General features: G+C 53.6%; 1 protein-coding gene across 1 annotated transcript; it reads left to right on the top strand.

Moving 5' to 3' along the window:
- The first annotated feature begins 1,106 nt into the window (after positions 1-1,106).
- On the top strand, positions 1,107-12,389 carry pitrm1 (pitrilysin metallopeptidase 1). Its single transcript, XM_062404164.1, has 26 exons — positions 1,107-1,332; positions 1,613-1,715; positions 1,826-2,084; positions 2,182-2,296; positions 2,414-2,510; positions 2,607-2,767; positions 2,991-3,117; positions 3,202-3,290; positions 3,429-3,557; positions 3,765-3,878; positions 4,030-4,126; positions 4,487-4,621; positions 4,725-4,863; positions 4,945-5,061; positions 9,047-9,176; positions 9,291-9,411; positions 9,682-9,758; positions 9,873-10,038; positions 10,129-10,229; positions 10,305-10,425; positions 10,527-10,577; positions 10,943-11,055; positions 11,232-11,357; positions 11,483-11,628; positions 11,851-11,953; positions 12,075-12,389. The coding sequence occupies exons 1-26, from the start codon at positions 1,286-1,288 to the stop codon at positions 12,166-12,168; spliced, it is 3,078 nt and encodes a 1,025-aa protein (XP_062260148.1). The 5' UTR covers positions 1,107-1,285; the 3' UTR covers positions 12,169-12,389.
- Positions 12,390-12,429: the final 40 nt, after the last annotated feature.

Below are 12,429 nucleotides of genomic sequence, written 5' to 3' on the forward strand. Positions count from 1 at the left end.
TTCTGGAATAATCTCTAAGGGCCACGGGGAAGGTTTGAGCTTTTACCTCCATTACAACTGTTGAAAAAAGTCTCTGCACAGGAGGGGGGGCCCCCTGAAACAGAGAGCACGCCTAATGTACACAGATTATTCACAAACCACCTCCTCCTGTAATAAAACAAATTTACCGGCTGATTTCAGGTCAGTGCTTTGATCTCATAATTTCATACCCTGTCAGACTCAACCAGCCGAACGTACAGAGGCGAGCTGGTGGAGGCGGAGCTTTGTTCAAACTCTGTGACCCTTAGTCCAACAGAATGTGTACGAAGCCGTGGAAGATGCTCCTGAAATGCTCCATTTGAATTGAGGATCAACCAGGTGATGCATAATAATGGCTTTTTGAGTTTGTACACACACACGTGAGGTTGAAACACAAACTGGAGACACACACATCTTCCTCTTCAGGCCCATTCAATCAAACCTCACCAGATTAAACCATGTGTCTGGTTATAGCTGAAGAAAGTGACAGAAATCTGCCCTTTGTCCAGATCTCTGTCTCCAGGTCCATGTCTCCATCCTCCACCTGGTTTTACAGAAAATAAACATCAGCAAAAATATCAACTGACTCAATAATCCTGCTTAATTCCCTTAGATCCAGTTTCCAGACCTGACATTTTATTAAAAAGGTGCAAACCCCTAAATTCACTTGAATGGGACCAGACGACCACGCACTGAATAGAGAGAACAATAACATTTAATAATGATATGACCATCTGAAGTGTATTATGGTCTGTGTCTGACTGTGTTTTAACTTTTGCCTCATGGGGTGAAGTGGACAGAACGTTATCCTACAGCGACTCCTGCAGGAAGAAAGACTGAAGCACACTGAAAATGAAGTAAAGCAAAATATAAACCGATTGTTTTCAATCAATAAACGAATCATTCTACTTTCAGGTGAAGTTCAGATCTCACAGGAGATGGAATTGATTTTAAATTGATATTAACAAATATAACCATCCCTGAATGTTATATTAGCTTTAAGCCAATCAAAGGAGTTCTGCCTCCAGGGTCGACCAATCAGAAACAGGAGTGCTTCGAGGTGCCGGTTTCACTTCCGGGTTGTGACCCCTGCTTATGACATGTGTAGATCATCATCTCCGCTGGATAAACTAAACTGAGCAGGAGATAACTTTACGATCTGTTACACAACCGACGTGTCCGTGGTTCTGGAGTAAAGGAGCATCACCGATGACACCGGAATAAGCCTGAGAGGAGCAGACGGTGGTTTCTAATCTCACCGGTGAACATGTTCCGACAGACGAAGGCGCTGCTGCCCAAACTGCGGAGTCTGCGGTGTGTTGTGTTGTGTTGTTTACATAGGTTTTTGTGTACAAACATACATACAGATATGTATGTACATACAGATATGTATGTATGTTTGTACATGCATGTGTTTACATATACGTGTGAGTTAATATATATATATATATGTGTATGTTAACATTGGTACAGTAAGTATACACTCAGTTTCCTGACTGATTTCATGTGATGATAGAACCAGATGTTTGGGACCATGTGAATCATATTTCATTATATTTATATTTGACTGAATTGTTTTGTGTGTCCCTGACAGTCTCCATGGACAGCAGAGTGCCTGGAGGCTCAAGAGCACTTCAGCAGAGAGAGCTCTTCAGTACCGAGCAGGACAGAAGATCCACGGGTTCACAGTCAGAGAGGTCAGTGAAAGGTCCCGGATAGAAGAGCTCACTGGACATGGATTTAGTCTCTTCTCGTTATAGAACCTGGATCCTTAACGGAACCATCTCCTGACTGAATTCTCCTCCAGGTGGCCCCGGTCCCCGACTTGTTCCTCACGGCGGTGAAGTTGACTCATGACCGAACCGGAGCACAGTACCTCCATGCAGCCAGAGACGACTCCAACAACCTGTTCAGCGTCCTGCTCAGGACGACCCCCATGGACAGCACGGGCGTCCCCCACATCCTGGAGCACACGGTGCTGTGTGGGTCCGAGAAGTATCCCTGCAGAGACCCGTTCTTCAAGATGCTCAACCGGTCCCTGTCCACCTTCATGAACGCCTTCACAGGTGCAGAGAGTTGAATTTAAATCCAATAAGTCCAAATGAAGGTTGTATACGTTGCATAAGTGTTGCTGAGGTGTCTCTTTTGTGTGTTCCTGAGCAGCCAGTGACTACACCATGTACCCGTTCTCCACCCAGAATGGAAAAGACTTCCAGAACCTTCTGTCCGTCTATCTGGACGCAGTGTTCTTCCCTTGTTTACGAGAGCAGGACTTCTGGTGAGTTGGACTGTGTTTAGTGAACTCTCTACTCAAACACAACTATCTATGACGCGTATGAAGAGGTGTGTGTGTCGCAGTCATATCGAGGGGTTGTGTGTGTTCTTGTGTTTCCAGTCAGGAGGGCTGGAGGCTGGAGAACGAGGAGCCCACAGACCCCAGCTCCCCTCTGGTGTTCAAAGGAGTGGTGTTCAATGAGATGAAGGGGGTGTTTGTAAGAATAAAATAAAAACAGAAGTTGTAACCCCTCTAACCCTGTTGACAACGTGATTACAACACAAACAAATCCACGTTGACTGTTGTGTTACAGTCGGACAACGAGCGTGTGTACGCCCAGCACCTTCAGAACAAGCTGTATCCGGACCACACCTACTCGGTGGTGTCGGGGGGGGAACCGCTGGTCATCCCCGACCTCACCTGGGAGCAGCTCAAACAGTTCCACGCCACACACTACCACCCCAGCAACGCCAGGTAGTGGGAGGCGCACACAGACACACACTGACACACACACTGACGCTGACTTGTGAGAAACGCATGAATTCCAATTTACGTGGAAATGAAGTGGTTTTGTTTCCAGCACGTTGACCTGTGAAGCCACACAATGAACTTTATCTACTTTGAAAGTTGCATCAACACACACAAAACAACACATTTACTTTAAAGAATTAAAACCAACGCACATCTTTTCCACCAGGTTCTTCACTTATGGAGATTTGCCTCTGGAGCAGCACCTGCAGCAGATCGAGGAGGAAGCTCTGTCCAGGTTCCAGCGCATCGAGCCGAACACGGAGGTCCCCCCCCAGCCTCACTGGAGCAGCCCTGTAAGTATCTCAAAGAATCGTGTCTCAACTTCAAACTGCACGTCTTCCTGTCTCCGAGTCAGCGTGAGTGTCTCTCGTCCTCAGAGAGAGGACCATGTGACCTGCAGCCCTGACGCTCTGGCGCCGGATCCCGCCCGGCAGAACTCGCTGTGTGTGAGCTACCTGCTGGGAGAGTAAGTCCACCTCCTCCCTCCTGTTCTCCTGCTCAGACACTGTGAAGCAGAGCAGCGTTGAGGAGGGTTTATCTTCTTCATGCTGCTGCTGATCTTCAGTTGATCTCTAACTCAGTTTGTTTCTTTGTCTCTCACCAGCATCACCGACACGTTTGAGGGATTCACGGTCAGTCTTCTGTCCGAGCTGATGATCTCTGGACCGAACTCTCCCTTCTACAAAGCTCTGATCGAACCCAAGATAGGATCCGACTTCTCCTCTGTTGTAGGGTGCGTACGTGGGCTGTCGATCCAAGTTTGGATTAGTTACAATTTGATTTCACCAGGAAGCTTCGAGTTCCTTTCAATCGAAACACACATCTCAGTACCTGCTCATCCAGCTCATGGGAGAAATCCAATCACCTGACGTGTTAAACCAGGAAACAGGTTAAATGTGTGGGTTTGATGACGGCTAAACGAAAAGCTTCCTCTCTACAGGTACGATGGCAGCACCAAGGAGGCGTCGTTCAGCATCGGTCTGCAGGGAATGGCTGAGGAGGACACGGAGAGGGTGAAGCAAATCATCAGCCAAACCATGGACCACATTATCCAGTAAGTCCCTCAGTCCCAGTCGTCTTTGTCAGGGAGTCAAAAAGAGGGAATGGGACCATTTCATGATACTAACGGCATTTTAATGGTTTAGAAAGAGATCTGTTTGACCTAAATTTGATTTCCACACATTTCTTCTTCTCATCCATCACAGGAACGGCTTTGAGGAGGAAAGAATCGAGGCGCTCCTCCATAAGATCGAGATCCAAATGAAACACCAGTCCACCAACTTCGGTCTGTCCTTAGCTTCGGTGAGTTGGCTGCTGCTGCTTATCTCCAACACCTCATCACATGTTGTTTTCACAACCTCAAGGACCCAGCGTGTATTTAACAACCTCCACACGGTCGTTCAAACCCTGTCAAGGTTAGTTTGTGTACTCTGAGCTTCTGATTCAGGGTTCGATCATCAAAAAGGTTGATTTAACAGTTAGACTAACTATAAGAATATTAAAAATGAAATATATTTGAGCCTTAGCGGTCAACGTTTCTTTGTTCTCTGTGGAATATGTCCCTCAAACACAGGAAACAAGAGTAAATCCAGGTGCCACGTTATGTCAGTGTTGTTTTTCAGAGCCTCATCCTCACCCTGGACATGTTGTTTGTGTTTCCAGTACATAGCGTCGGCCTGGAACCATGACGGTGACCCGGTGCAGCTGCTGCAGATCAGCGGCAGCGTTGCCAAGTTCAAACAAGCCCTGGTGGACAACCCTCGCTTCCTGCAGGACAAAGTCAAACACTACTTCAAGGTGAACGAACCCATTTCATTTTAAACACAATATATGAGACCTGAACGATTCCCCCTCAAGCTTCATGCTCATTCGTGTTCTGTTCTCCCTGAACCTCCTGCAGGAGAACACACACAGACTGACCCTGTCCATGAGCCCAGATGAAGCCTACCTGGAGAAACAGGCCAAGGCCGAGGAGGAGAAGCTGCAGAGGAAGATCCAGGCTCTGTCCGACAGCGACCGGAAGGAGATCCACGAGAAAGGTAACGAGGATCTCACCGATGATCCGTGTGGGGATGTGTTAAAACATGAAGCTCTCCATAACATGTGTCCTCCTGGGACAGGTCTGGAGCTGCTGGCTGCTCAGAGTGAAACCCAGGACGTCTCCTGTCTGCCGGCGCTCAAAATGAGTGACATCGAGCCGAAGATCAACCCCACCACTGTTCAGATGGGCTCTGCAGGTAGGACACGGCGTCCCCCATGTCCCACCTCACGTCCCACCTCACGTCCCACCTCACGTCCCGCCTCACGTCCCACCTCACGTCCCACCTCACGTCCACCATCACGTCCCACCTCACGTCCACCCTCACGTCCCACCTCACGTCCCACCTCACGTCCCACCTCACGCCCCACCTCACGTCCCGCCTCACGTCCCACCTCACGTCCCCCATGTCCCACCTCACGTCCCACCTCACGTCCACCCTCACGTCCCACCTCACGTCCCGTCTCACGTCCCACCTCACGTCCACCCTCACGTCCCGTCTCACGTCCCACCTCACGTCCCACCTCACGTCCCACCTCACGTCCCACCTCACGTCCACCCTCACGTCCCACCTCACGTCCACCCTCACGTCCCGTCTCACGTCCCACCTCACGTCCCACCTCACGTCCCACCTCACGTCCCACCTCACGTCCCACCTCACGTCCACCCTCACGTCCCACCTCACGTCCCACCTCACGTCCCGCCTCACGTCCCACCTCACGTCCCACCTCACGTCTCACCTCACGTCCACCCTCACGTCCCACCTCACGTCCCGCCTCACGTCCCACCTCACGTCCCAACCTCACGTCCCACCTCACGTCCAACCTCACGTCCCACCTCACGTCCCACCTCACGTCCCACCTCACGTCCCAACCTCACGTCCCACCTCACGTCCCACCTCAAGTCCCACCTCACGTCCCAACCTCACGTCCCACCTCACGTCCCACCTCACGTCCCACCTCACGTCCCGCCTCACGTCCCACCTCACGTCCCACCTCACGTCCCACCTCACGTCCACCATCACGTCCCACCTCACGTCCACCCTCACGTCCCACCTCACGTCCCACCTCACGTCCCACCTCACGCCCCACCTCACGTCCCGCCTCACGTCCCACCTCACGTCCCCCATGTCCCACCTCACGTCCCACCTCACGTCCACCCTCACGTCCCACCTCACGTCCCGTCTCACGTCCCACCTCACGTCCACCCTCACGTCCCGTCTCACGTCCCACCTCACGTCCCACCTCACGTCCCACCTCACGTCCCACCTCACGTCCACCCTCACGTCCCACCTCACGTCCACCCTCACGTCCCGTCTCACGTCCCACCTCACGTCCCACCTCACGTCCCACCTCACGTCCCACCTCACGTCCACCCTCACGTCCCACCTCACGTCCCACCTCACGTCCCGCCTCACGTCCCACCTCACGTCCCACCTCACGTCTCACCTCACGTCCACCCTCACGTCCCACCTCACGTCCCGCCTCACGTCCCGCCTCACGTCCCACCTCACGACCCACCTCACGTCCACCCTCACGTCTCACCTCACGTCCACCCTCACGTCCCACCTCACGTCCCACCTCACGTCCCGCCTCACGTCCCGCCTCACGTCCCACCTCACGTCCACCCTCACGTCTCACCTCACGTCCACCCTCACGTCCCACCTCACGTCCCGCCTCACGTCCCGCCTCACGTCCCACCTCACGACCCACCTCACGTCCACCCTCACGTCTCACCTCACGTCCACCCTCACGTCCCACCTCACGTCCCACCTCACGACCCGCCTCACGTCCCACCTCACGACCCACCTCACGTCCACCCTCACGTCTCACCTCACGTCCACCCTCACGTCCCACCTCACGTCCCGCCTCACGTCCCGCCTCACGTCCCACCTCACGACCCACCTCACGTCCACCCTCACGTCTCACCTCACGTCCACCCTCACGTCCCACCTCACGTCCCACCTCACGTCCACCCTCACGTCCCACCTCACGTCCCACCTCACGTCCCGCCTCACGTCCCGCCTCACGTCCCACCTCACGACCCACCTCACGTCCACCCTCACGTCTCACCTCACGTCCACCCTCACGTCCCACCTCACGTCCCACCTCACGTCCACCCTCACGTCCCACCTCACGTCCCACCTCACGACCCGCCTCACGTCCCACCTCACGTCCCACCTCACGTCCCACCTCACGTCCACCCTCACGTCCCACCTCACGTCCACCCTCACGTCCCACCTCACGTCCCACCTCACGTCCCACCTCACGTCCCAACCTCATGTCCCCACCTCACGTCCCACCTCACGTCCCACCTCACGTCCAACCTCACGTCCACCCTCACGTTCCCCATGTCCCACCTCACGTCCCGCCTCACGTCCCGCCTCACGTCCCACCTCACGTCCCACCTCACGTCCCACCTCACGTCCCAACCTCACGTCCCACCTCACGTCCAACCTCACGTCCCACCTCACGTCCACCCTCACGTCTCACCTCACGTCCACCCTCACGTCCCACCTCACGTCCCGCCTCACGTCCCGCCTCACGTCCCACCTCACGACCCACCTCACGTCCACCCTCACGTCTCACCTCACGTCCACCCTCACGTCCCACCTCACGTCCCACCTCACGACCCGCCTCACGTCCCACCTCACGACCCACCTCACGTCCACCCTCACGTCTCACCTCACGTCCACCCTCACGTCCCACCTCACGTCCCACCTCACGTCCCGCCTCACGTCCCGCCTCACGTCCCACCTCACGACCCACCTCACGTCCACCCTCACGTCTCACCTCACGTCCACCCTCACGTCCCACCTCACGTCCCACCTCACGTCCACCCTCACGTCCCACCTCACGTCCCACCTCACGTCCCGCCTCACGTCCCGCCTCACGTCCCACCTCACGACCCACCTCACGTCCACCCTCACGTCTCACCTCACGTCCACCCTCACGTCCCACCTCACGTCCCACCTCACGTCCACCCTCACGTCCCACCTCACGTCCCACCTCACGACCCGCCTCACGTCCCACCTCACGTCCCACCTCACGTCCCACCTCACGTCCACCCTCACGTCCCACCTCACGTCCACCCTCACGTCCCACCTCACGTCCCACCTCACGTCCCACCTCACGTCCCAACCTCATGTCCCCACCTCACGTCCCACCTCACGTCCCACCTCACGTCCAACCTCACGTCCACCCTCACGTTCCCCATGTCCCACCTCACGTCCCGCCTCACGTCCCGCCTCACGTCCCACCTCACGTCCCACCTCACGTCCCGCCTCACGTCCCGCCTCACGTCCCACCTCACGTCCCACCCTCACGTCCCACCCTCACGTCCCACTTCACGTCCCACCTCACGTCCCACCTCACGTCCCACCTCACGTCCACCCTCACGTTCCCCATGTCCCACCTCACGTCCCGCCTCACGTCCCACCTCACGTCCCACCTCACGTCCCACCTCACGTCCCACCTCACGTCCCACCTCACGTCCACCCTCACGTCCCGCCTCACGTCCCGCCTCACGTCCCACCTCACGTCCCACTTCACGTCCCACCTCACGTCCCACCTCACGTCCCACCCTCACGTCCCACCTCACGTCCCACCTCACGTCCCACCTCACGTCCCACCTCACGTCCCACCTCACGTCCACCCTCACGTCCCGCCTCACGTCCCGCCTCACGTCCCACCTCACGTCCCACTTCACGTCCCACCTCACGTCCCACCTCATGTCCCACCCTCACGTCCACCCTCACGTCCCACCTCACGTCCCACCTCACGTCCCACCCTCACGTCCCACCTCACGTCCCACCTCACGTCCCAACCTCACGTCCCACCTCACGTCCAACCTCACGTCCCACCTCACGTCCCACCTCACGTCCCACCTCACGTCCCAACCTCACGTCCCACCTCACGTCCCACCTCAAGTCCCACCTCACGTCCCAACCTCACGTCCCACCTCACGTCCCACCTCACGTCCACCCTCACGTCCACCCTCACGTCCCACCTCACGTCCCACCTCACGTCCCAACCTCACGTCCCACCTCACGTCCCACCTCACGTCCAACCTCACGTCCCACCTCACGTCCCACCTCACGTCCCACCTCACGTCCCAACCTCACGTCCCACCTCACGTCCGTCCCACTGGCACAGTAATTGCAGTGCTGTGGTTTCTGTCTTCAGGAGGAGTTCCGGTTCAGTTTTGTGAGCAGCCCACCAACGGTTTGGTTTACTTCAGAGCCATGTGCAGTCTCAACACGCTGCCGGAGGATCTCAGGCTCTACGTCCCGCTCTTCTGCAGTGTTATCACCCGGTGAGTCCGTCTGACAGAGACCGGGACCACGTGAGGCTGCACCGCGGGGGGGCCAGGAGGGTTTCTCTGGGTTTAAGAACTGATATTCATCACTGTGCCGCTCTGTTCCCTCAGGATGGGCTCTGGAGATCTGGACTACAGACAACAGGCCCAGCAGATGGAGCTGAGGACCGGAGGCATGTCCGTCTCCCCCCAGGTCGTCCCTGACTCCACGCAGCTGGACATGTACGAGCAGGTCAGTGACTGGAGTCCTTCCTGTGGGCAGAGCGCTATAATATTTGTGTTGGCCCAGTGCATGCTGGGATAAACCAACAGTACATCCTTCAAATACATAACCTTTTATCGTAAGTGTCAAACCCATTAATAATCTCGTTAGAATCAATGTAGACAAGTTAAGGTATTGACCTTAAGAGAAGAAGCAGGTAAAGAAGTATATGAATTACAGAATGAAACTTGAAACCTGCCTGAAGATGATTTAATGCTCCGGCTGTTCTCTCGGTTCCAGGGTGTCCTGCTGTTCTCCTCCTGCCTGGAGAGGAACGTCCCTCACATGTTCCAGCTGTGGAGCGACATCTTCAACAGGTAGGACCTCCAGCAGAGACACACGTTAGTGGCTGATTTTCAACGTTAATCGTATTGTTGATGTTGTGAGATGCAGAGAACCCGTGGTAGAACATGTATCTTCGTCCCTTTCAGTCCCCGCTTCGAAGACGAGGAGCGTCTGAGGGTGCTGGTGATGAGGGCAGCACAGGAACTGGCCAATGGGATCTCTTACTCCGGGCACATGTATGCGATGACCCGGGCCGGGCGTCACCTGACTCCAGCCGGAGACCTGCAGGAGACCTTCGGGGGAATGGAACAGGTACTGATCAGCTCCAGAGGAGACGAGGTGTGTGGACGTCCCGGTGTCGGTGGATCTGAGACCCTGTGTTTTGGTTATTTGATAAATTAGGTGAAGTTCATGAAGAGGATTGCCGAGACGTCGGACCTCACCCAGGTTATCAGAACATTACCCAGAATCAAGAAGCATCTGCTGAACCCCGACAACATGAGGTGGGTTCATATGATCGCTGCTGTTGGTTTCTGTAATCCTCTCCTCACTAAGGAAATCCAACTTTTTCCTTACAGATGTGCCGTCAACACAACTCCACAGAAACTGTCCGACACAGCAACACAACTGGAGAGTTTCATCCAGGACGTCGCTGGAAACAGGAAACAGCGCAAACCTGTCAGGGCGAACATATTAGAGGTAAAGTGTCAACACACACCGGTGTGACGATACATCTCAACACATGAAAACCTCTTTTAACTTGTTCTCCTGATTGATTTGATGTTACTCCTCCAACACAGAGACCACTGGACCCGCTCGATGAGTCCGGGCCGAGCAGGAAACTCATCTGTGTAAGTTCAGTCGAGCCTTTCTTGTTTCTTTCATTTTAAAAGCTGTCGCGATAAGTAACTGAAGTTTATTAATTTCAGAAAGTATAAAACAGGTGCTGGAGTGTCAGGTGCACATGTTCTCAAGAACGCAGGAAATAGGAAGTTGTTTGTGCAGCTGGAAGGAAATAAAGAAAGTGTAGCTTTGTGGGGTTTTCCACGGCGTCTTTAAAAAGTCTAAATGATGTTGATGTTTATTAAAATGATTTGTGAGGCATAGTTTGTAAAGTCTGCTTGTGTGTAACTCCGTCTCAACGATCTAGATATAAATATGCTGTTATAAAACTTCAAATCTCCACGTGATTAAATAACTCTCTGTTTTTCCACAGGAGCAGAATTTCCAGCCGTGTCAGATGAAGACCTTCTTCCAGATGCCGTTTCCTGTGAACTTTGTGAGCGAGATCATCCGGACGGTGCCGTTCACCCATGAGGACTACGCCAGGTACTTGAACTTTTCTTATCAATTCATTGTTTAATCACTTTTTTGTAGTTTTTGTTTTCCAGGCTGATTCTTCACCGGACAGCTGAGACTACATCATAAAAGTCACAGTTTGAGCGACCAGTCATCAAACTGACAGAGTGCTCCCGACTTGACTTAATTTCTGTTCTCCTTCTCAGCTTGAGTGTCCTCGCCCGGATGATGACGGCTAAATATCTCCACGGGGAGATCCGAGAGAAAGGCGGAGCTTACGGCGGCGGGGCCAGGATGGGAGGAGGCGGCCTGTTCACCTTTTACTCGTACAGGTGGGCAGACGTTCATCAAACTGATCACAGCTATTACTGTATTGTGTAGAGCAGCACATCTCCATCACACATATAGAGTTGTGTACACGTTGTGTATTCACCTGTATGTCTTGTGTGTCCCTCAGGGACCCCAACTCGGTGCAGACGCTCTCTGCGTTTCGTAAAGGTGTCGACTGGGCCAAGTCGGGACCGTTCACCCAGCAGGACATCGATGAGGCCAAGCTGTCCATCTTCTCCGCTGTGGACGCCCCTGTGGCCCCCGCGGACAAGGGTGAGACTCGGCATCGAACTCTTTAATCCACATCCGCTGTTTGAGAACTCTGTGTTGACAGAGGTTTAAACAGTTTCCGTGAAATTAGTTTTTATTTGAATCTCTTTAAGGTTTAATCTCACATTTTTCTCTTTAACCTGACATTCAGTGAACATGTTCAAGTCTCTACTCTGAAATGCCTTCCTCGGTCGTAGCATCTGATGGTAGTTTGCTGTGTTTCAGGATCCGGTCGGTTCCTCAGTGGAACCACAGACGAGATGAAGCAGAGTCACAGAGAGAGACTCTTCGCTGTCTCTCATCAGAACCTGGTGGACGTGGCCGAAAGGTAAAAGAGAAACCTTAGACCTTATCCTGACGTCAGATGTATTCCTTGTAGTACTACTGAAATATTTCTTTGTTGTACTTGTAAATGTAAGCATTGTTGTCTTTGTCTCGTGTCCCTGCAGGTATCTGAGCCCCGGTCAGAGGACATGTGGCGTCTCCATCCTCGGCCCAGAGAATGAGACGATCAAGAAAGATCCCTCGTGGATTGTAAAATAATCTATATTTATTAATTAAAGACTTGACTGAACCTCCAGTGTCCTGCAGTGACCAGATGTATTGAGAACATGAGGAATTCTTTTAAACGGTGGCAAACAGAGTGAAGCTCACAACACAAGGAGGAGGAGTGTGGCCTGAAGATTGTTGTTCTTATATGTTCCTCCTTTCTTTCAATAGATTCCCTTCTGTACATATCCTTGGAAAATAAATATTGGAATATATTTTGTTGTTTGCAGAGTCAACACGACTTTAATGATGACA

The sequence above is a fragment of the Platichthys flesus genome, chromosome 14, assembly GCF_949316205.1.
Source record: "Platichthys flesus chromosome 14, fPlaFle2.1, whole genome shotgun sequence".
Lineage (NCBI taxonomy): Eukaryota > Metazoa > Chordata > Actinopteri > Pleuronectiformes > Pleuronectidae > Platichthys > Platichthys flesus.

What these genes read in the sequence shown, in the direction of transcription:
- pitrm1 (XM_062404164.1), top strand. Translation starts at nt 1,286, where the DNA reads ATGTTCCGACAGACGAAGGCGCTGCTGCCCAAACTGCGGAGTCTGCG. An exon ending in CTTCATGAACGCCTTCACAG is followed by an intron (nt 2,085 to 2,181) that starts GTGCAGAGAGTT and finishes GTTCCTGAGCAG; the next exon opens with CCAGTGACTACACCATGTAC. An exon ending in CTGGTGGACGTGGCCGAAAG is followed by an intron (nt 11,954 to 12,074) that starts GTAAAAGAGAAA and finishes GTGTCCCTGCAG; the next exon opens with GTATCTGAGCCCCGGTCAGA.